This window comes from Dendrobates tinctorius, unplaced genomic scaffold, assembly GCF_039654945.1.
Source record: "Dendrobates tinctorius isolate UK_male_01 unplaced genomic scaffold, ASM3965494v1 ptg000140l, whole genome shotgun sequence".
Taxonomy (NCBI): Eukaryota; Metazoa; Chordata; class Amphibia; order Anura; family Dendrobatidae; genus Dendrobates; species Dendrobates tinctorius.
In genome coordinates, this window is record NW_027361808.1 from 975,570 (window position 1) to 1,001,429 (window position 25,860).

The following is a 25,860-nucleotide window of genomic DNA, read 5'->3' on the forward strand; positions in this document are numbered from 1 at the left end:
CATACTACATATATACTACATACATACTGCATGCTACATACATACTACATACATACTACATACATACTACATACATACCACATATATACTACATACATACTACATGCATGCTACATACATACCACATACATACTACATACATACTACATACATACTACATGCATGCTACATACATAACACATATATACTACATGCATGCTACATACATACTACATGCTACATACATACCACATACATACTACATACATACTACATACATACTACATGCATACTACATGCTACATATATACTACATGCATGCTACATACATACTACATGCTACATACATACTACATATATACTACATACATACTACATACATACTACATGCATGCTACATACATACTACATACATACTACATGCATGCTACATACATGCTACATGCTACATACATACCACATACATACTACATGCTACATACATACTACATATATACTACATGCATGCTACATACATACTGCATGCTACATGCATGCTACATACATACTACATACATACTACATGCTACATACATACCACATATATACTACATACAATACATTCATACAATACATACATAGACATACAGTACATATAACATAGAGTAACATACTTACCAATACTTGTCACATTGTTCCCCAAAGCCATTGTCTTTTACGGAATAAATATTAACATAACAAACCACAAAAATACTCACCCACGATCCGAAGCAGTCCACGAGTGTGTCCCACGACGATCTTGGGTAGAGAACTACAGCATCAGCTGATGCTGCCGTTCTCTACGGGCTGCAGGAATCCAATGACGGAAGGTAGGTATCCTTCCGCACTGTATTCCTCCGCCACTTAAAAAAAAAAAGTCCCTAGTCTCACTTTATGCCATTGCTGCGTGGGAAATTCCCACACAGCTTTTACCATAAAGTGAGAATAGGGACTTTTTTTTTTTTAAGTGGCGGAGGAATACAGTGCGGAAGGATACCTACCTTCCGTCATTGGATTCCTGCAGCCCGTAGAGAACGGCAGCATCAGCTGATGCTGCAGTTCTCTACCCAAGATCGTCGTGGGACACACTCGTGGACTGCTTTGGATCGTGGGTGAGTATTTTTGTGGTTTGTTATGTTAATATTTATTCCGTAAAAGACAATGGCTTCGGGGAACAATGTGACAAGTATTGGTAAGTATGTTACTCTATGTTATATGTACTGTATGTCTATGTATGTATTGTATGAATGTATTGTATGTAGTATGTATGTAGTATATATGTGGTATGTATGTAGCATGTAGTATGTATGTAGTATGTATGTAGCATGCATGTAGCATGCAGTATGTATGTAGCATGCATGTAGTATATATGTAGTATGTATGTGGTATGTATGTAGCATGTAGTATGTATGTAGCATGCATGTAGTATGTATGTAGTATGTATGTAGCATGCATGTAGTATATATGTAGTATGTATGTAGCATGTAGTATGTATGTAGCATGCATGTAGTATATATGTAGTATGTATGTAGCATGTAGTATGTATGTAGCATGCAGTATGTATGTAGCATGCATGTAGTATATATGTAGTATGTATGTAGCATATATGTAGTATGTATGTAGCATGTAGTATATATGTAGTATGCATGTTGCATGCATGTAGTATATATGTAGTATGTATGTTGCATGTAGTATATATGTAGTATGCATGTTGCATGCATGTAGTATATATGTAGTATGTATGTTGCATGTAGTATATATGTAGTATGAATGTAGCATGTATGTAGTATGTAGTATGAATGTAGCATGTATGTAGTATGCATGTTGTAGGTATGTAGCATGTATGTAGCATGTAATTTTTTTTTTTTTTTTTTTACATTCAACACATTAGCCGGATGATGGGACTACTACTGTCCCATCATTGGCTAATGTGTCAATCACTGTGATGGTAGCAGGCATCGCCCGATGGGACTTGTAGTCCCATCGGACGATGCCTGCACAGACCCCCGAAGCCTGCACAGACCACCGGCAGGCCGGCACAGCCCCCCGGCAGGCCGGCACAGCCCCCCGGCAGGCCGGCACAGCCCACCGGAGCCTGCACAGACCACCGGCAGGCCGGCACAGCCCCCCGGCAGGCCGGCACAGACCACCGGAGCCTGCACAGACCCCCTGGCAGGCCGGCACAGCCCCCCGAAAGGCCCGTACAGACCCCAGAGAGGCTGTACAAAGCAAAAACAGGGTTTTTCTTATTCCGATACCGGAAGTCCCATAGACTTGAATGGGACTTCCGGTATCGGAATCGGCGATACCGATACTTTTTTTTAAGATCGGCCGATCCATTCCGATCCGATACTTTGAAGTATCGGACGGTATTGCTCAACTCTACTACCGAGTGTTCATCGCAAATGGGTTTCACACAAACCACACAAGACTTTCTAGTCTTACGTTGTTTTCGCCTCAGGTCTCGGCAGACATAGCAACTACCAACAACAGGGGAGGGTCCACGACTACCATGAGGTATTTGAGGGCCAGCTGCTGCTTGCGATGCTACCAGAATGCATTGTCCAAGCACCATTTCTACTGCACCTCGAAGAAAATGGTTTCTCATCATCATTCGGCTTGTACTACGATCTTCAATTGCAGGCACACACAGCTGATTTGCGAGATCTTTCAGGAACTTTCTTCGTTGATCCTTTGTCCTGAAGCTTGGATTGTGTTCTCTGTAGATGATGTAGGATGCAAACCCAGTGACGTCAATCATATTGTAGAAAAATGCCAGAGGCCAACGTAATGTTCGTCGTTTCACAGTGTACTCTCCCAACATTTTATCCATAACATCAACTCCACCTTTTGTTTTGTTGTAGTATTTTATTATCTCTGGCTTGGCTGCTAGTGTCTCTTCAACTTCTCCCGTCATGTGCATAGATGATAGAAGCACGACTGATTTGTTCTTCTTTGGTACATATGAACAGACTGTTGCATCATGATTGTAGGCAAAATTTGTCGAGTTTACAGGCCTTTCTTTGGCAGGCTGCATGTTGCTAGGTAGGAACCTTTTGTTTTTTCTCACTGTACCAACTAGTGTCATGTTCCAGGAGTTCAATACCTTAGCTAGTTCCATGGTTGTAAAGAAGTTATCGGTGGTGACATTTCTTCCAGAGCCTTTATACAAGCTCACTAGGTCCAATACTGTTCGTTCACCAATGTTTACTTGTCGAGGACCATCAGTTGGTTTCCCAGTGTTGAGCTGACCTTGTAATGGGTAGGCGTTTGACAAGTCACAAGCCCAGAAAATCTTTATGCCATATTTAGCTGGTTTTGAAGGTATATACTGGGTAAATTTAGTATGGCCTCTAAATGGAAATAATTGCTCGTCAATGGTGATACAATTATATGGCTTGTAGGCTCTCTTCAGATTTCTGTTCAGCATTGTCCAGATGTCCCGTATTGGTGCAGCTTTATCTGTTTGCACACGTTCTGCACGTGTATTTTCGTTGTCAAATCTGATAAATCTGAGTATCATCTTGAAGCGGTCACGAGACATGGCTGCACGTATAAGAGGCAGAGCATCAACATTCCACATTTCCTCCAGATTCTCTTTGTTGTCTCTGTGCACACCAGCAGCAATCAGTATGCCAAAAATGCATGGAGTTCAGTTTCAGTAAATTGCTTGAATGTTTTTTGTGGTGGCCGTTCAGAAGAATCAGGAAAACGTTGTACCATTTCGTTGTTTTAAGCATCACAAACTCTCTTGGCCTTTTGATTCGTTTCTCGTAATATGATGTCACACATCTCAGGAGTCATGATTGACTTGAATATCTCTTTTGCTGTATACAGGCTGCTGATTGCTGCAGGGCCACCTCTTTGTCGTAGGACATTACGAGATTTTGTTTGTGCATTTGGCAGTGGATCACTACACCATTGAGTTTTATCCTTAGCAGTCCAAATGTCGCCTGCACTTTGAGGCACAGACTCATCCTCAACACTTTCGTCTGAGTCGTATTCTTTTTCCTGCTCTATGACCATTTCTTGTTCAATGTCTGAATCTTCTTCAGTAACATCCACTTGTGGTACATAGTTTTCATCATCAGATGCAACATATGGTTCTTCCTCATGCTCAGAATCAGATTCTTCTAGCATTCGCATTATTTCGTCAGACGTAAATCTGTAAATATGAAAAAATGAAAAATAAATAATTTTCCGAAATACTACACAATACTACATTATTGGCTTTTCACAAAATGATACTAACCTGCAAACACGTTTTCTTGGATTATGGCGGAAACTAGATCCAGCATCACTATCACTCATGATGACTTGGTAGATGAATTTTGGCTTCGTAATTTAGTTCAGTAACACGTGGCAAGTAGAATGAAACTCGATTCTAAAGTGCAGGTAAAAAAGTAAATTATTTCTAGTGATAATTATTTATAAATGTCATTTATATATTATGTAAACCGTATACGGTTTCAGAATTTTCATTCCATCTTCGACTGTTTTTTGACCAATAGGAAAATTGTAACAGAGCCACCATCTTTATTTTGTGCTGAATAGAAGTAAAACATCGTAAAACAATATGTAGATACTAATTATTATCCATTTTTCGTATAAAAATCATACCTATAGTGATAAGTTTCATACAAAATATATGTAAGCCAAGTCCAGGCTCAAAGACAATTTCTGACTGTTCTGTCTCCACATAAGGCGAATGAAGGTATAACTGGCTGTTAGATGCTGTGAGACTTTCCTACCTTCGTATCCAAGAAATTGAAGACTTCACAAGCCTAGAAATGTGTGTGCTCACAGCAATGAGATGAACAGCAAAATGGCTACTGAGAGGAGGGAGGCAGGAAGAGAAGTAGAAGCCACTCCCAGTTTGAATCAACTTAATTGACATCAACATAAGTGAGCAGTAACAACACTGGCCAATAGATATCAACATAACATTTGTAGCTGAATGAACTTTAGTTTCTGAAACCAAGTAAAGGAGAAAGTCTTCCCACAGTGGAGGTATATATGAAGGTACAATTGTACCTCTGCAGCCTGTTAACCAGTGGCGTAGCGCGGGGGGGCGGGGGTGGTCCGCCCCAGGCGGCACGTGTGTGGGGGTGGCACAGTGGCAGCAGCAGCAATTCCTCTCTTCTGTGGGAGAACTTATTTCCGCCCAGTCTCCCTGGCTGTGGATGGTGCAGCAGTGCTGGAGGTCTCCTCCTTCCTCCAGTTATGGGGGTGGCTGGGATTGCTGTAGACCAACCCAGTCTGATGTGTATACACCGGATCCAGGGCGGGGTTTGCTCCATGCTCTCACTCATGCTGGATGTGCCCGGGAACCAAGTCCTCTGCCAGGCTGATGCCCACTCCTGCCCTGCAGGTAAGCTGCCCCCATGCTGTGCTGGGGCACTGTGTGGGTGAGGGGCTATAGAGTGCCAGGAAGATATGCTGCAGGGATCTGTGCCCCATGCATGGGGGGAGAGCAGGGCAGCCCTGCTAATCCTATTAGTATGTGCAACTAGTGGAAAACTCATGAAGTTTTCTTTTTTTATTATTAATGGAAGAAACTGCTTCACCAGGCTGCATGCCCTCTGTGTGTGTGATCCCTGCCAAGAGGTTCTGCAGCAGCTGCTCAGAGCTGATAATAGTGATGTGGTTATGCACAGATATAGCAGAGTTGGGTGTGTCATATAACTGCATGCTGTACAAGCAGTGAAGCAATTGCATTGTAATAAGCACTTTCCCATTCCAAGCACTTTCCCATTCCACATCTTGTAGCCCAGTTTAGGAGCCTGAATTTTCCGTACCCTTACGACTGATTTTCTTACACCCCTTGTGCACGTCGTACAGCTGGCGGTTGACACAACTGCTGAGAACTGAGGGGAAAAAAAAAGAAAGATTGCCAGGGAATTGCTCACAATGCAATTGCTTGATATACAGTGGGGAAAAAAACTATTTAGTCAGTCAGCAATAGTGCAAGTTCCACCACTTAAAAAGATGAGAGGCGTCTGTAATTTACATCATAGGTAGACCTCAACTATGGGAGACAAACTGAGAAAAAAAAATCCAGAAAATCACATTGTCTGTCTTTTTTTCATTTTATTTGCATATTATGGTGGAAAATAAGTATTTGGTCTGAAACAAAATTTCATCTCAATACTTTGTGATATATCCTTTGTTGGCAATGACAGAGGTCAAACGTTTTCTGTAAGTCTTCACAAGGTTGCCACACACTGTTGTTGGTATGTTGGCCCATTCCTCCATGCAGATCTCCTCTAGAGCAGTGATGTTTTTGGCTTTTCGCTTGGCAACACGGACTTTCAACTCCCTCCAAAGGTTTTCTATAGGGTTGAGACCTGGAGACTGGCTAGGCCACTCCAGGACCTTGAAATGCTTCTTACGAAGCCACTCCTTCGTTGCCCTGGTGGTGTGCTTTGGATCATTGTCATGTTGAAAGACCCAGCCACGTTTCATCTTCAATGCCCTTGCTGATGGAAGGAGGTTTGCACTCAAAATCTCACGATACATGGCCCCATTCATTCTTTCATGTACCCGGATCAGTCGTCCTGGCCCCTTTGCAGAGAAACAGCCCCAAAGCATGATGTTTCCACCACCATGCTTTACAGTAGGTATGGTGTTTGATGGATGCAACTCAGTATTCTTTTTCCTCCAAACACGACAAGTTGTGTTTCTACCAAACAGTTCCAGTTTGGTTTCATCAGACCATAGGACATTCTCCCAAAACTCCTCTGGATCATCCAAATGCTCTCTAGCAAACTTCAGACGGGCCCGGACATGTACAGGCTTAAGCAGTGGGACACGTCTGGCACTGCAGGATCTGAGTCCATGGTGGCGTAGTGTGTTACTTATGGTAGGCCTTGTTACATTGGTCCCAGCTCTCTGCAGTTCATTCACTAGGTCCCCCCGCGTGGTTCTGGGATTTTTGCTCACCGTTCTTGTGATCATTCTGACCCCACGGGGTGGGATTTTGCGTGGAGCACCAGATCGAGGGAGATTATCAGTGGTCTTGTATGTCTTCCATTTTCTAATTATTGCTCCCACAGTTGATTTCTTCACTCCAAGCTGGTTGGCTATTGCAGATTCAGTCTTCCCAGCCTGGTGCAGGGCTACAATTTTGTTTCTGGTGTCCTTTGACAGCTCTTTGGTCTTCACCATAGTGGAGTTTGGAGTCAGACTGTTTGAGGGTGTGCACAGGTGTCTTTTTATACTGATAACAAGTTTAAACAGGTGCCATTACTACAGGTAATGAGTGGAGGAAAGAGGAGACTCTTAAAGAAGAAGTTACAGGTCTGTGAGAGCCAGAAATCTTGATTGCTTGTTTCTGACCAAATACTTATTTTCCACCATAATATGCAAATAAAATGAAAAAAAAACAGACAATGTGATTTTCTGGATTTTTTTTTCTCAGTTTGTCTCCCATAGTTGAGGTCTACCTATGATGTAAATTACAGACGCCTCTCATCTTTTTAAGTGGTGGAACTTGCACTATTGCTGACTGACTAAATACTTTTTTTCCCCACTGTATATAGTAGGACCCAATGCAACAAAAATTGCCTTATTATGTGACAATGAGTGAGTTATGCAAAATGACAAACTTGGCTCTGCTACATCTGTAAGTAAGCTGAATTTAAGCAAAAGCATTATAAATGCAGAATGGTCAAATTGCTGGATGAGCTTCCTGGATGCCCTGGTGCCGGTGTTTGCGCTGTCGCGCTACTGCGCACCAGGACGTACAGCAACGCGACCATCAGGTTTTGGATTTATTTTTTTCTTCTGTGATATTTTATTGGATTGTTTCATTGCAGACAGGGTTTCGCTGTTAATCCACCTTTACTGGGGACCGCCAGATATTTGTGGTATTAGTACACAAACATCTTTAATCCACAGCTCTTGCTAATACATGGGGGTCCTGGGCAGGTGACCCCCTCGCAATGACGGGTATACAGGGTTTATCTTCATGAGACATTTATTTTGGTTTCCTTTCTGTGGTAGCGTCATGGTTGGCACTTGCTATGTGGTGGGGGCCCTCTGTGTGGCGCTGTAGGTGGGGGCCCTCTGTGTGACTGTGTTTGGTGGGGGCCCTCTGTGTGATGCTATAGGTGGGGCCCCCAGCCCTTTACGGATTATCAATGACCAAAGGGGCGGCAAATTTTTCGACCGCCCCGGGCGCCACAAACAGTTGCTACGCCACTGCTGTTAACGTTGTAAAATTATGCAGCCTGACGAAGGTTAATGGTATTTTCACATGTAGTCATTAAAACCATCAATCACTATGATAAAACTCACTCTTATGAGGGCTGCCCCAGCATAGGGAAAAGAAAGAATTAACTCCGTTGCAGAGGATAAGGTCATCAGAGTTACCAGCTCAATGTGACAGCACCTCAAAACACAACCTTTATAAATCCTTGACATACATTAAATAGCAGAAACACCTCAATATTCACTGTCCAGAGAAGACTACGGTACCAGAAACAGACCTTTCTGGTCGAATTGCTGCAAAGAAGCTATTACTGAGGATTATAAACAAGAAGAGACTTGTTTGGGCCAAGCAGCTCAAGGACTAAACATTGTATTGATGGAAATCTGTAAGTGGTCAAAATTTGAGATATTTAGTACCAACTGCCATATCTTTTTGATACACTGTAAAGGTGAGCTAATGGTTGCCAAAGTTTTGCTCTCAGAGAGTGGTACTTGCTGTGACTACAGTACTTGCTAATGAATTAAGTTGTACAAAAATGTGGCTAGTAATAATAATAATTAATAGATATTATAATGAAACTTAGTAGTAGTCTCTAAATAAATTGCACCTTTTTAAATTATGTTTTTTAGTATGCTTCCATTATTTTCTCCCTTTGAATTACTTGGTATGTGAGAGATCACTCATAAATTCCTATGTATATGAAGTCAAGAGTAATTATATTGCACTATTAATAAAAAAAGATATCTTTATCAGAGTGAAAGATTTTTTTTGTAGCAAATCTGAAAATAATTTTTTTTGCTATTCTAGATATGAACAACCAAAGTGTGATAATGGAGCAAGAGCTCATCCAGGCAAAACAAAAGATATGTATAGAGGAAGACAACTTCAAGGTAAAAATTTCTTAAAGTCATCTATGTTCTATATCCTACTAACATAGTTAGGCTTCGGTGTTATACGTGTATCTAACTTTAATATTGCAGAGTTGATTACGTCTATTAGGTTTATGTGCCCTTTCACAAAACCAAGCTTAGAACTGTTGAAAATACCACCTATGTGCCATCCTTGTTGCATTATTGCGCTGTCTATTTGAAACATGGCTACATGATTTCAGCCTAAAAATGATAAATAAACATGTACTAACCCTGGAAATGGGTCTGATTTATTATCAAAATGGAACAGAATTCTGCTGTTAAGATTAGATGTTAGATTTGCGACACACTCAACAAAAAGCACAGCTAAGCAGCAAAAAAGGCGCAACCTTCACTAAAAACTAGTGTAAAGAAGGTGAACCAGAAGGTCATGTAGGTTCAATGTATTATGGCCCTACTAGCCCTCCAGAAATTCTGACCAAGAGTCCACAAAATCAAATGAAAAACATGCCTTGGGCAGAATGTCCTCAGTCTCCTAGTCATTGCAGGTCTATCACGCATCTCAACTCTTTCAGATAATTCCTTTTCCCTTGCACTTACAGTTATCTAGTGGGTCCATAGAATTGACAATAATATATACATGTTCACTCCTTTGTGGACATTTTTGGTAGGGTTTTTTGCGGATTGCAGCCAGCATCTTTTCTGTCCTATCTAGTTAGTTGGACCCCATCGTTTACTCAGCCTGTCTTTCTGTCTGTGTTTGTGTTTTCATCTGTATTTCACCGACAATACATGTAGGGGGCTGTCTATTGCTTTTGGGTCTGCTCTGGGGCAGTTTAGTTTTTCCCCTTTCTGTCTTTAGGCTATGTAGTTCTCCAACTGTGATCGAGGGGTCTAGGGCACCGTAGGAACCCCCCACGGCTACTGCTAGTTGTTGTGGATAGGTTCAGGGGTCTGCAATCTGATAGCTGCCAACCTCTCTGGTTTTTCTGGACTTAGCTAGTATTTTGTTTTTTCCTCCTTCGGTGACTCACCATAATAGAATCACCAGCCATACCGCAGATCCTAGGGTACTCAATAGCAGGAGAGAATTGTAAAAAAAAAAAAAAAAAAAAAAGTGTGTCAGAATTTTTTTTTTTTTTGTGCATATTTTTTCCTCTATATCTATGAGGCTGTAGGGGGAATTTTTCTCTCAATGGAGATGAAGCAATTGTCTGATCGTGTGGAGCAGCTCACTGCTGAAGTGCAGGGAATTTCCGCCTATCTTGCTCATTCACATGCTGCTGAACCAAAGATTCATACTCCTGATGTGTTTTTTGGGGATCGGTCTAAATTTCTGAATTTTAAGAATAATTATAAATTATTTTTTGCCTTGAAGCCTAACTCGTCCGGGAACTCCGCTCAGCAGGTTAAAATTGTCATCTCTTTGCTGAGCGGCGATCCCCAGGATTGGGCGTTTTCTTTGAAACCTGATGATCCTATTCTGAATAATGTGAACGCATTTTTTCAAGCCTTGGGGTTGTTGTATGATGAACCTAATGCTATTGATCAGGCTGAAAAGACCCTGTTGGCATTAAGCAAGGGGCGGGATTCGGCAGAGTTGTACTGTCAAAAATTCCAAAAGTGGGCGGTCCTTACTACCTAGAATGATTATGCCTTGGCAGCCCTCTTTCGGAAGGGTTTGTCAGAAACTGTAAAAGATACTATGGTGGGATTTCCTGTTCCCTCTGGTCTTGATGATTCTATGTCATTAGCCATTCAGGTTGATCGGCGTTTGCATGAACACAAAACTGCACGAGAGGTGTTGCCACCTGTTGAACAAATGTCTGAACCTATGCAATGTGATAGAGTTTTGTCTAGGGTGCAACGTCAGGAGTTCAGAAGGCATAATAAGCTGTGTTTTTTCTGTGGAGATGCCTCTCATATTATTTCTGTCTGCCCTAAACGAGAGAAACGTTTTGCACACACGTTTTCTGTGGGTGGTGTTCAACCTAAGTTTCTTCTGGCAATTACTCTGATCTGCTCCCTGTCCACATTTTCCGCTAAGGCTTTTGTGGATTCAGGAGCAGCTCTGAACCTGATGAACTTGGATTTTGCTAAACGTTGTGGGTTTCCTAGGACACCTCTGCGGACGCCTATCCCTTTGAGGGGTATTGATGCTACTCCTTTGGCGAAGAATAAACCTCAGTTTTGGACCCAGGTGGTAATGCGGGTCGCCCCAGACCATCAAGAAAATTGCAGATTTTTGGTGTTGCATAATTTGCATGATACCATCGTTCTGGGGTTTCCCTGGTTGCAAATCCGTAATCCAGTTTTGGATTGGAAATCTGTGTCTGTGGTGAGTTGGGGTTGTCGGTGTGCCCTTAGTGACGCTCCTATTTTCTCCACCTCTCCCCAGTCGCATGATGTTCCTGACTATTTGGCTGATTTTTATGATGTATTTACTGAGAATGAGTCTGCGTCTTTGCCTCCTCATAGGAGTTATGACTGTGCAATTGAGCTGAGCCCTGGGTGTAAACTTCCCAAGGGTCGACTTTTCAATTTATCTGTACCCGAGCATGAGGCTATGCGATCCTATATTAAGGAGTCGTTGGAGAAGGGTCATATTAGACCATCCTCTTCACCCTTAGGTGCTGGGTTTTTTTTCGTGGCTAAAAAGGATGGTTCATTAAGGCCTTGTATTGACTATCGTGCCCTCAACAAAATTACTGTTAAATATCAGTATCCGTTACCCCTGATTTCGGATCTATTCTCCAGAGTTAAAGGTGCTTGCTGGTTTACCAAGCTTGACCTCAGGGGGGGGTATAATCTTATTCGCATTAAGGATGGGGATGAATGGAAGACGGCGTTTAATACTCCGGAGGGACATTTTGAGTACCTGGTGATGCCTTTTGGGCTCACTAATGCCCCTTCTGTCTTCCAGTGCTTCATGAACGATATATTCCGAGACTTTGTGGATAAATTTTTGATTATCTATCTGGATGATATTTTGATCTTCTCCAAGGATTGGGACTCTCATGTGGAACATGTTCGGACTGTGTTCCGGATTTTGAGGGAGAATTCCCTTTATGTCAAGGGATCGAAATGCCTTTTTGGGGTACAGAGGATTTCATTTTTGGGATTTATTTTGTCTCCATCAAATATTGAAATGGACCCGGCCAAGGTACAGGCCATTTATGATTGGGTTCAGCCCACCTCTTTGAAGGCCCTCGAGAAGTTTTTGGGTTTTGCTAATTTTTATCGGAAATTTATAGCTACTTTTTCTGGTATTGCCAAGCCATTGACTGATTTGACTAGGAAGGGTGCTGATGTGCTGAACTGGTCTCCGGAGGCTGTTTCTTCCTTTCAGGAGCTGAAGCGAAGATTCACTTCTGCTCCGGTTTTGCGGCAACCTAATGTCTCACTCCCATTTCAGGTGGAGGTGGACGCTTCTGAGATTGGTGCAGGAGCGGTGTTGTCCCAAAAAGATCCTGTGACATCTAAAATGAATCCTTCTGCTTTCTTTTCCCGAAAGTTCTCCCCATCCAAACGTAACTATGATGTGGTGAATCGGGAAATGTTGGCCATGAAATGGGCATTTGAGGAGTGGAGACATTGGTTGGAGGGAACCAAACACCAAGTCGTGGTCCTTACTGACCACAAGAATTTGATTTACCTGGAGTCGGCCAAGCGCTTGAATCCTAGACTGGCTAGGTGGGCCTTGTTTTTCACACGTTTTGATTTTGTGGTCTCTTTTCTTCCGGGCACTAAGAATGTCAAGGCAGACGCCCTCTCTAGGAGTTTCCTTGCTGATCCTCCTGTTGTGACTAAGCCTGCTGCCATCTTAGGCGAGGGGGTAGTTCTTTCTGCCATCTCGCCCGATTTGAGACGTGCTCTGGAAGAGTTTCAGGAGGACAAACCTGAGCGTTGTCCCATTGGAAAATTGTATGTTCCTGACCAGTGGAGGAAGAGAGTGATGTCTGAAGTTCATTGCTCTGCATTGGCTGGTCATCCAGGTATTTTTGGTACTAGAGATCTGGTGAGTCGGTCTTTTTGGTGGCCCGCCTTGTCTCGTGATGTCAGGAATTTTGTGCAGTCCTGTGGGACTTGCTAACGGTCTAAACCTTGTTCTCGCTCTAGTGGCTTGTTGATGCCTTTGCCGGTGCCCAGGAGGCCATGGACCCATATTTCAATGGATTTTATCTCTGATATGCCTGTCTCTCAGAGAATGACTGTTATTTGGGTGATTTGTGATAGATTCTCTAAGATGGTCCATCTTGTACCACTCCCTAAGTTGCCATCTTCCTCAGAGTTGGTGCCCTTGTTTTTGCAACAGGTGGTTCGCTTGCACGGGATTCCTGAGAACATTGTATCTGACAGAGGAGTTCAGTTTGTGTCTAGATTTTGGAGGACTTTCTGTTCCAAGCTGGGAATTCAGTTGTCCTTCTCCTCTGCGTTTCACCCTTAGACCAATGGGCAGACGGAGAGAACAAACCAGACTTTGGAGTCGTATTTGAGATGTTTTATTTCTGCCGATCAGGATGATTGGGTTTCATTTTTGCCCTTGGCCGAATTTGCTTTAAATAATAGAGCTAGTTCTGCCACTTTGATGTCACCTTTTTTTTTGTAACTTTGGGTTTCACCCTCGATTTTCTTCAGGGCAGGTGGAGCCTTCTGCCTGCCCAGGTGTTAACACTGTGGTGGAGAGAATGCACCAGATCTGGGACCAAGTAGTGGATAAGTTGTCTCTCTCCCAGGAAAAGGCCCAGCGGTTTTCCAACCGGCGTAGGACCGTGGGTCCCCAGTTTAAGGTGGGTGATATGGTTTGGTTGTCATCAAAAAATATCGCTATGAAGGTGGCTTCTCCTAAGTTTAAGCCTAAATTTATTGGACCTTACAAGATTTTGGAGATTATTAATCCGGTCTCTTTCGGTTGGCTCTTCCTGTCACATTTAAAATTCATAATGTGTTTAATAAGTCCTTGTTGAAGAGGTTTGTTGAACCAGTAGTTCCTGTGGTGGCACCTCCTGACCCTGTATTGGTTGAAGGTAACATGGAATATGAGGTAGAGAAGATACTGGATTCCTGTCTGGCTAGACAGAGACTCCAGTACTTGGTTAAGTGGAAGGGTTATGGTCAGGAGGATAATTCCTGGGTCTCTGCCTCTGATATTCATGCTGAAAGATTGGTGCGTGCCTTTCATCGGGCTCACCCAGATCGCCCTGGTGGCATGGATGAGGGTTCGGTGACCCCTCCTCAAGGGGGAGGTACTGTTGTGAGTTCATTTTTCCCTTCACCGTTGAGGTCTGATGAACTCCCTCCTCTGGTGAAGGAAGGTAGTGAGGCTGATTACCAAACACCTGGGCAGCTAGATGATGACTGGGTGGCTGGAATTCAGGACTGGATATAAGACAGCCGACGCCCCTTCTGCCTTGCTGGTGATCCTGCTGGATTCTTGGAGAGCAGTCTGATTCCTGTGTCTCAAAGCTAAGTTTTTCTGCTCTGCTTTGTACACTTCAGTTTTGTTTTTGTTTTGCCTTGTTTTTTGGGAGTTCTGCCATCCCCGGCCAGGGGTGAGCTGAATTCCATTTTTGTCTCTGATCTGTTGATCTTTTGCTCTGTCTTCAGAAAATACCTGAGTGCTGATATAGTCTTTTGAAGCCTAGCGACTTCAGGGCCTGTTTTTCCTATCAGTGGGTTGGCACATTTTGGATAGGGTTTTTGCGGATGGCAGACAGCGGCTTTCCTATCCTGTCCTATTTAGTTAGCTTGGGCCCCATCATTTGCTCAACCTATCTTTCTATCTGTGTTAGTGTTTTCATCTTGCTTCACTGTCATTATATGTTGGGGGCTGCCTATTGCTTTGGGCTCTGCTCTGGGGCAATTTAGTTTTTCCCCTTTCTGTCTTTAGGCTATGTAGTTCTCCGACTGTGATCGAGGGGTCTAGGGCACCGTAGTAACCCCCCACGGCTACTGCTAGTTGTTGTGGATAGGTTCAGGAGTCTGCAATCCGATAGCTGCCAACCTCTCTGGTTTTTCTGGACTTAGCTAGTATTTTGTTTTTTCCTCCTTCGGTGACTCATCATAACAGAGTAGCAGAAACTCAGCGGGCAGACCAGGCTCCAACTTCCAAGATGAACCCAGGTTAGATCACAGAAAGTCAGCTAGCGAAGAGTCACAATCACTGGGCACAGGGTTCAAGACACGGAAGGACCTCAGGAACATAACACAGAGGACACAGTTCAGACAAGTTCAGGTACAGGAACAGATCCAGGAAACAAGACACAGCAGGAAACAGGTACACAGTAAGACTCCAAACATTAGCACAGGGCCCAGGATATTCTGCCTCTTGGAGGGCAGACAGGAACAGGGACCAGGATATTCTGCCTCCTGTAGGGCAGACAAATACAAGGGCCAGGATATTCTGCCTCCTGGAGGGTGGACAAGAACAGGGACCAGGATATTCTGCCTCCTGGAGTGTGGATGGTAACAGGGACCAGGATATTCTGCCTCCTGGAGGGCAGCAAGACAGGCATCAGCTCACCTCAAACTGCAGGCAAGCAGGACAGGTGCTGACACCACAGAGACATAAGGTGAAGCTCTGGCAACACCCCACATGGCAGGGAACCTTTATATAGGAGCTGCCTCACAGTGATAGGCTCGAGCAGCAATTGTAGCACACACCCATTCCTCATAAAAGCAGGGGAGGTGTGGCCGCACGCACCCTAAGTACAGCCAGACACAAATCAGCATTGCAAAGGACACCTGGCAATCTGCAAGCCTGAACACACGTGGTAAGCCATACACAGTGCAGAGGACATAGAAAACCATGGATAGCTTTCCACAGCCGCATCCAGGGACCGCACCAGCGGATGGTCATGCAGAGCAGTGGAGCCACACACGCATGTACGGCTATGCAGCGTAGCAGGGAACTGAGCAGCATCCATAAAGGTCACAGACAACAGTATCCCTGCTAGTTAGGGGGAAAGGAGCAAAGGGTTAATGCAGAGACATGCAAAGTAATGCCAGGGAAACAAGATACAAACAAACCGGCGTTACAGTGATTTTCTGGATTTTATTTTTGATATTCTATCTCTCAATGTTAAAATTAACCTACCTTTAAAAACATAGACTGTTCATATCTTTGTCAGAAGGCAAACTTACAAAATCAGCAGGGGATCAAATTATTATTTCCTTTACTGTACATGTTCTCTAATTCTGGATTTCAGTTTTCTAGTAGTAGAACCAATGTGTTTCAATTACATTCTCTGCATTCAATAATGTAAATAACATGTTCGGAACTGCAGTTTAAACATCCTTTGATACTATATTTTAAACTTCTGTCTTGGTTTGTAAAAGTGTGTGTCCTGATAGTATACGGACATGTTTTGCAAAGAACTTGTCGGCACTTATGAAAGCCACTGACAGACAGCCAGTTGACTGGATGGCTAACGGTGGTATGAGTGCTGTTCCAAGTGGGTGACAAATAGTTACCTAAAGTGGGTATTTTATGGGAGACAATTTTAGGTCACTTTCCGAATGTGGAATCCATGGTTTCATCTTTCCTTAGAATAAGTAAAGTATGTTTTCTAATATTGGAAATGGCTATGAAATGTGCATTGTATGTAAGGACTGGACTGAGTTTATCTTGTCAAGATTGTGATTGGCAATATTAGCAGTTTTATTGACTAAAGTGCTCCTTAGTTTTGTAATACAAACTAATGACCAGGAGTAGTAATTTCTGTTTTATAATCTATGATTCACAGTTTTGGATTCTTCCTGAAATAAAAATGTACTGCAGTTCATTTTAGCCCCGGTTAATTTGCTGACTTGTGATGGCCCGGATAGTCTGCATTGGGTGGAAACTCTTGGCATGCAAAATTGTATTGCCTGAAGTAGGTTTTGCATATGTTTTATTAGTAATAGGTAGTACCAAACCAGAAAAAAGTACATGCATCAAAGGATTGGGATCACCACATTAATAATTTGATTCAAAAATAACAATTTTTATTGTAAACACCACATACAGATTGTTAAAAACATTTAAAATCCCAAGCGAAAAAGGACAGAGGATTTGGGTCCAAAGAATATAAGAGTAAAATACTCAGAAAAGATCCCACACAGTCTAATCTGATGGCACATGTGTCACATAATCAAATGATATCTATACCATATATGCATGCTGTTTGACAGACTAAATACAGATCCTGATGCACACCAAATTCAATAAGAATCCAATATCATATATACTTTATAGCGTTAGATATCTAGTTCCAATGGAACAGCAAATCATTAAGGTGCAAAAAGGTAAGTGATCCAACAATAGTGAGTCATAAATACTCCAGAGGCCACCCAGCAGTTCTCTATACTTTACCCTACTACTGCTAGGTCAGTCGTCAGATACACAATAGAGTAGGTGAGACATGAGCCAGACTGTGTTGCTGCTTTGTACATTAGTAATAGGTAGGTCATGATAACGCTTTATTTCCAAATCCAGGAACATGATGGAGTGCCAATCCAAAAAACTGGTAAACCGAAGGTTAAATTGGATGTCATTCAAGTTAGAAATGACATATAAGGAGCACTCCAAATATGGAGCAAGTCATCTATATATCTGACATAATATTTGATTGACATCTGAAATGGATTATTTACACTCAAGATGAAATATTCTTCCCATAACTAAGTTGGCTACAAATGCGAGAAATTTTGCCCCAACAGAAGCTCTGGTGTTCTGGAGAAAATTTGTTTTTATTACACATGGAGTAGTTAAGTGTTAAAAAAGAAAAAAAACTGTTCTAATAAATATCTGGCGATCATGGGTATATGAACTATTTTTATTTAAATGATGGTTAACTGCCAAAATGGCTAAGTGATGAAGTATGCTGATGTACAATGCAATTACGTCACAGGTTAGCCATGACCAGTTATTAGACCAATGGATATTTTGCAGCATATCAAGTACATTACAAGAATCCTTTAAGTAACCTGAAACACATTAGACAATAGGTTGAAAGGAGAAATCAAGGCATTTGCCCAAATATTCGCCTAGTGACCCAATGGCCAATATTTTTTGGGCGCATTGGAGGAGGAAGCCTATCTTATGTATTTTACGTAGGACATTCATGATGTGAACAAGAGGATCTAAATATTTAGATTCTTTGATGAAAAAAATTCTCAAGGATAAACCCTCCTGAACATCTGATTTGAGTTTATCTAAAAAAAAAATGGAGTGGGATCATGGTTAAAAGCGAGATCGCTGATTTTGTGATGCCACAGCGATCACACCCGTGAGATCTCTGTGTGTGACGGGGATTAGCGACCGCCCCCCCCTGCCGGTTATCGCTGATCGTGCTCGATCGGCCTGGGCCGTTTTTCGATCGCTGGTCTCCCACTGGCCAGCATGCATCGCTGCGTGTGGCAGCGAGAGACCAGCGATCAGCAACACAAGACAGCCCCTCCAGCGATCAGGACCAGCTACGCTGGACGCTGGTTTCTAATGTAAACATCGGGTATCCAGGAGCTGCGGCTCCTGGATACCTGCTGTTTACCTTGGAAACCGGCGTACACGCTGGTTTCCAAGGTAAACAGCGGGTATCCAGGAGTCGCGTGGCTCTTAGATACCCGATGTTTACCTTGGAAACCAGCGTGTACGCCGGTTTCCAAGGTAAACAGTGGGTATCAAGGAGCCGCAGCTCCTGGATACCCGATGTTTACATTAGAAACCAGCGTCCAGCATAGCTGGTCCTGATCGCTGGAGGGGCTGTCTTGTGACAGCTCACCAGCGATCAGCCTAACGATGTCCCAGCGATCCCATCATGTCGGATCGTTGGTGGGATCGCTGGGACATCGTTATGTGTATAACGGGGCCTTAAGGGGAGTATAGGGGATAATATTCCCAAGCATCTTATCTAAGGATGAAGCATAATCAGTAGGGATAAGCAAACGTGCTCGGTGATACTCAGTTATCTCTTAAGTATCACGTTGCATGGAGGTGATCGTTCCTCAGCAAGTAATGGGCGGTGCGCGATGTAAAATTTTAATCCCGGCTCTGTATCTTTGGCGCCTGTTAGGCAGCCAATAATTATGTGTGGATTGCCTGTGAGTCACTGTAATGCCTTTCTTGTGTCATTACAGTGATTGGCTGGCCATGTGACATAATCAGAGAGTGCCTGTTTAGGCTTGTGTGCAGAGTATAACAAATCAGAGGCCTGTAGTGTTGATACTGGTGCTGAAGCTGAGCCATCATATTAGCAGCCCTTCTAAGTGCTAATTGTTTGCAGTACGTAAAATCTGCATGTAGCCTAGGGCGGGAGAGAGAGTCACAGGAGCAGAGAAAGTGACAGAATCCAATCTGTAGACAGGGATTAGGCCTGTGCAGTCAATTGGCAAATATATAGCTGCAGTTTTTTTTGTGGGTGATGGAAAAATGAAAAATTGAATACATTTTGATACATCAATTATGTGCTTTGAGGTCCTTCATTGTGTTATATAACACATCCAAAAATTTTTGAAATGTTTCCTGGGCTACATTTCTCAGCCATACACTATTCCGTAGTGTAGAGTAAATATCTGTGATCTCAGTCAAAAAAAGCATTTAAAAATTTTGTAGGCCTCCATTTCTCAGACATACAGTGTTACTTTGTCTGTGAATATTTCTGTGATCTCTAAAAGTGAACAAAAGCCTTTAAAAATATTGTAGGCCTCCATTTTTCAGATAACTAGTGTTACCTGGTCTGCGAACATTTTTGTGATCTGTAAAACTGCAAAAAAGTTTTTAAACAAAATTTAGCCCTCCAATTCTCAGACATACACAGTGTTACTTTGTGAATATTTTTGTGAGGTCTAAAAGTGAACAAACGTTTTTTAAAAGTTGTAGGCTTCCATTTCTCAGACATAGTGCTATATGGTCTGTGAACATTTTTGTGATCTGTAAAACTGATAAAAAGCTTTTAAAAATGTAGTAAGCCTCCATTTCTCAGACATAGTGTTACTTTGTGAATATTTCCTTGATGTCTAAAAGTGAACAAAAGTTTTTAAAAATTTTGTAGGCCTCCATTTCTCAGATATCCAGTGTTACGTGGTCTGTAAACATTTCTGTCACCTCAAAAACTGAGAAAAAGCATTGAAACATTTTTCTGGCTTGAATTTGATTTTCATCCATACACTTTCACATTCTTTCTGTTACATTATGGTGGAGTAAAAAACGCTTTGATTACTGCAGGTGACAAATTTTTTTCTTTTATTAAAAATAAACTTAGTTTCAAGAGACCTAGCAATTACAAAATGCGAAAGGCGTGCATTAAAGGACAGGGAAGTGGAAGTGCTGATGATGGTGCATGCAGATGTAAGTAAGAGTACCAGAGCAGGGGTACCTTTTTCACGCCGGCTCCGGAACTGCCGGGGCTGTCACCCATGTTGCAGGGGGGGATCTAGAGTGCTGGACAAATTTGTCATGTGACTGTGGAGGACGAGGCTAGAATATATAGCGCTGCATGTGGGAAAAAGAGCAGAGCTCACATGGGAAAGTTGAGTGGCAGGACGGGCACTATGACCACTGAGAAGACAGAGCTTCTCATTTGAGCAGGCCATCCCTACAGACCCCTTGCAGAGAGGTTGATCACTGATAGGCGACCAATTGACAGATTCCCGACTCTCTCCTCGCCTGGAGGTGACTCAGGGCTCACGCCACAGACCGTGCTGTTGGTAGAACACTGTGAGGAACTCCCGGCTAGGCCAAGACATATTGTAAAAGGGCTTGCACACACCGTGGAGTGAGAGCTCAATCCGGCGGTACCTTACGTTGGATTCAGTACTGTGCCAGTCACCATTAGGTACGGAAAATCTACCTGCTTCCTAAAGACTTCGTCGAGACGTCACGTGCCGCTGTTGTCGGGCAATCGTTGGACCCCTGGCTGCCACAGACTTCATCTGAACCTCACATGCTACTGTTGTCGGTGCCACCGTTGGAACCCTGATACGTTGCACACCACAAGACTACAGTTTGATAAGTTTTCCATTTTCTTTCTGAACTATCGTTCGGCCCTTTCCTATCCCGTTCCAAACTCCCTTTCCCATCATTTGTCCTATCATACCCCTCCGTGCCCTGTTACTCCCTGTGTGGAGTGTATTTGAAGTTAATAAAATCCTGTTAACTTTTGATCTGTCTCCTGTCCATGGCGAGATCCCGCGTTCCTGCGATTTCTACACTTGGCGTAGTCGGCAGGATGTCGCACAATGGCACGGAGGCAGCAGATCAAGCAGTTGGAGGAGGCCCCAGATCCAGCATCTCCCTGGGGGCCATGTTAAACAACCTCCCTAAATTCACCGAGAGTAATACCATGCTCTGGAGTTGGACTGAGTGTATAAAGGGGATGACGAGGATGCATACCATGACTCTAGCCCTAGAAGCAGAGGTGGTTATGATGGCTTTAGATGGGGAGGCCAGGTACTCTGTTATGCTCCGACCCACCAAGACAAGAGACACACTAGATAAGGTTTTACTGATACTGGAGGAGACGCATGGGGGCCACACTGATATAGGAGATTTGCACATACATCTGTTTGGCCGGATTCAAAGAGAGAGGGGGACAGTGACCCAATTTATGAACGTGCTGCAGGAGCTTCATACTGCCATTGCTTGCAGGGATGGAGTATGGATAGGCACCATAGACGTAGTCCAGCTGGTGATGGGTCTACGTGATGTAATGCTGAAACAGGCCCTGCGGGAGAGCCTGAGGGTCAAACCCAGTATGACCTTCTCTGAAATAGGTAGTGAGGAGCGCACACGTGAGCAGCAGCAGGGGGTGACAGTTCCGATGGGGAAGATCCGGAGTGGGGGTGTCCGCCACTGCAGTTACTGTCCTCTAAGGGGCAGAAGACTTGCGTAAAGAGATGCATCAGATATGTCAGGAACTAGCCGAAACAAAAAGAAACCCAGCCATAGCTGTCTGCCTGCCTGAAATCCGACCAGGTCCTGTTCCCAGGTGAGAGACGATAATGGGTCGCAGAGAAGGGCCTCCTGTGTGTTTTAACTGTGTAGAATTAGGCCATATGTCTTGGTTGTGCACGTGAAGGGGAAGACCCCTGCAATGCTGACCGTTAAACTAAGTGGCTCCTAGCCAAGGGGATGCTTCTCGGATCCTGTTTTGTCAAGAAGGAGCACTAGAAGTCCCACCAACCTGGTGTCCACGTGCCCCCTGGAAGGGGCAGAAATGAACGGACAAGCTGTATGTTGCTTAGTCGATACAGGCTCTCAGGTGACCACAATGCCCAAAGTATACGTTTGCTGCCATTTTACTGAGGCCATGCAGCCTGAATGGGGACCAGTGATTAAGCTCACAGCAGCCAACCAGTTGCCCATCCCGGTCGCAGGGGTGGTCTGGATGAATATTGTGGTCTGTGGTAAAGACTTGGGATGCAAAGGGGTGGTGCTGACAGCTGGAGAAGTACATAAGGAGCATATGTCACGATAGGCATGAATGTGCTGAAGGAGTTCGGAAGCCTTCTTAATGAGTCCCCAGAAAGATTCCTAAGACAATGGAGTACACGTATGCCTCAGGGGAGGATCTTTCAGCAGCTGATTAGAGTTGCCCAAACCCAGGAGACTTCCAGCGGTGGAAGGCATTGGGAAAAATAATTGCCCCTACTACATTCAACAGAGTCCTACCACCAGGCCAAACAGTGCTTACTCTCCCCATTCAAGCCTCTATTTCTTTGGAAGGAGTGGAAGTTCAGATCGAGCCGAAACAATCCTGACCATGTGCCTTCAGGAATTCTTGTAACATGAACATTGGCTACATAATTGGTTGCATAATTTAGGAGAGAAGGATGTCACTCTGCCAGGAGTGAGGTGGCTCAAGTCATGTGCATGCCAGAGGAATTAGTATGGACCCAGGCTGTACAGCTTACCGTCAAACAAGGTAATCCCTGGATGGTTACCATGGACACAATGTTATCACCTGACTCGTGACACTTGCATGAAGGTTGCCGGATTTTGAAACAAATGAGAGCTGAACTGACCGACCTCGTGCCTCAACAAATACAGCAGGTAGAGGCCTTGTTAGGGAAATATCAAGATGTGTTTGCAAAACACAAAGATGATTTTGGATGCACCACGGCGATCACTCATGAAATACCCACTGGGAACGCTGCGCCCATCAGAGAATGATACCGCCAGATCCCCCCTCAAATGTATCAGGAGGTGAAGCAAATGCTTTCCCAGATGCTTCAGAAAGAGGGTGCTCTGAGAAAGTCAGAGCCCCTGGGCTGCCCCCATTGTTTTGGTATGAAAGAAAGATAGAACATTACGTTTCTTTGTAGATTATCGCAAGCTCAATGCCTGTACGGTGCAAGACTCGTACCCACTGCCACGGATAGAGGAGTTCCTTTCCGCTTTGGAGAATACTAAATATTTCTCCAAATTGGACCTCGCAAATGGCTATTGGCAAGTGCCTATGTCCGAACAGGACCGAGCTAAGACAGCCTTCATACTCCCATGGGATTGTTCGAGTTTGACCGGATGCCATTTGGTCTAGCTAACGCTCCAGGCACATTTCAGCAGCTCATGGAAAGATGCCTAGGTGATCTGAACTTTGAAGCCACTCTGATTTATCTGGATGACATCATCAATTTTGCTCCCTCATTTGAAGGAGATCTCAAGAGGCTGGAACAAGTGCTGAGCCGTCTACAACAACATGGGCTAAAAGTGAAGCCTCAGAAGTGTCATCTATTCCGCACTCAAATCGAGTACTTGGGTCATATCGTCTCTGCAGAAGGAGTGAGGTCATCTTAAGAAAAGATTGCTGCGGTGGAGGATTAGCCAACCCTGAAGACCGTGAAAGACGTGTGAGCTTTTCTGGGACTCACAGGATATTTCAGGCATTTCGTCAAGAATTTCACCCGCATTGTGAATCTGCTGCTGGAGCTGTTAAAGTGGGTGCCAGCGAGTGCAAAGAACCGAGTCATGCAATGGGGTGAAAGGCAGGAGGAAGCATTCTAAGCCCTTAACCTGGCTCTGACGGAGGCACCTGTGCTGGCCTATGCCGATTTCACGCAGCCTTTCATTCTGCATACAGACGGGAGTTTGCACGAACTCGGAGAAGTGTTGTCCAAGATACTGAAGGGAAAAGAGCGAACACTTATGCCAGTCGGTCTCTACATGATTCTGAGAGAAACCCAGACAACTATACTTCTTTTAAACTGGAGATGTTGGTGTTGGTGTGGGCCATGACAGAGAAGTTCACTGAGTACCTGTCCAGATCTGAAGTTCATGTGCACACAGATAACAATCCTCTAGCCCATTTGGAGAGAGCAAAGTTGGGGGCGCTGGAGCAGCATTGGGTTGCCAGGATGGCGAAGTTCCACTACAAAATCACCTATAACAGAGGAGCAGTGAATACCCATGCTGATGCCCTGTCTTGAGTGAACTATGGGAAGCCTGGACACAATCTGGATGAGTATTTGGAAGCTGAGGAGGTTCCGGTTTTCCGAGACCATGCCAGGATGGTGGCAGCCACGATGGAACAAATACAGGCGACAATTCGAGCCTATCTATTGGGACACTCTTGGAATGAATGGGCAGCAGGAGGACAAAGAATTGGCTCTACTCAGGCAATGGGTGTCTTCTAGGCGTTTGCCCAGTTGGCAAGAGAGAGATGCTCTGTCCCCTGGTGTTCTACGGATGCTGCATCACAGGGAAAATTTACAGTTGAGTGATGGACTGCTTTACCGAAAAATCTTACTTCCGCAGGATCTGGATAGTACCTGGCAGACAGTGATTCCTGAGACCTCTTATCTCAAGTTGCCATAGAGGTGCACAAACAAGGGGCTCATTTCGGGCCCAAGAAAACTTACCAGTGGCTACAATGCCTGTTTTATCACCATCATTTAAAATCAACAGTGGAAGAGACTTGTCCACGTTGTCAGAGCTGTGAATTGGCTAAGCCACCCAAACAGAGGACCCACACACAGGCCATTGCGACATCTGCCCCGCTAGAACTACTAATGGTAAACTATCTGACCATTGGCCCAGCACATCACGGGTATGAATACTGCTTGGTAATGATTGACCACTTCACATAGTTTGCTGTAGTAACTCCGACCCGTGATCAAACAGCAGAGTTTGCTGACTTTGCCGTCTGTAAGAACTTCAATCAGGTGTACGGATGTCAAAAGCACATACAATCAGATCAGGGAGCTTGTTTTCTTGGAGAGGTGATGGAAGAACTCCACAGCTTATACCAGATCAGGAAGTCTTGGACAACACTCTATCATACCCAAGGAAATGGAGCTTGCGAACGATTTAATCGCACTCTTGTACAGATGCTGAGAACTTTAGAAGAGGACAGGAAGGCCCGATGGCCCGAATATGTGGCCAAGCTGAGGTGGGTCTATAACAACCAGAGACACAATACCACCGGTTACACTCCCTATTGTTTTCTGTTTGGTCGTACAGGAAAAGGGATCACTGAATTTGAGCTGAAGCCCGAGGAGCACTACCCTCGGATGGGGGTGTCTTCCTGGGTTTGTGAGCATAGACATCGGTTGCAGACCTTACATCATCTGGTACAAACTAAGTTTCAGGAACTGGATCTTCCCAGAATTGCTCCTCTGCATGGGACAGCTCTGCATGCCGGAGACCGTATTTTGGTACGAGACAGGTGCTCTTGAGACAAAATAGAGTTCCGGTGGGAGAAGAACCCATATCGAGTGAAGCGAAGAGTTGATGCTGGGGGACCAGTTTATGACATCCAGCCCGAGGGGATAGAAGGTGCCCCCACTCGCATTGCTCACCGGAACATG

The 25,860-nt window shown here is 44.0% G+C and overlaps 1 protein-coding gene across 1 annotated transcript in view; it reads left to right on the forward strand.

Annotated features, from left to right (window-relative positions):
• The window catches only part of SMOC2 (SPARC related modular calcium binding 2), a 792,053-nt gene that overhangs the window by 559,828 nt on the left and 206,365 nt on the right, over window positions 1–25,860 (forward strand). Inside the window, exon 9 of the mRNA XM_073545093.1 lies at window positions 9,017–9,099. Coding sequence (XP_073401194.1) covers window positions 9,017–9,099 — 83 coding nt within the window. The remainder of the gene's footprint in view (window positions 1–9,016; window positions 9,100–25,860) is intronic.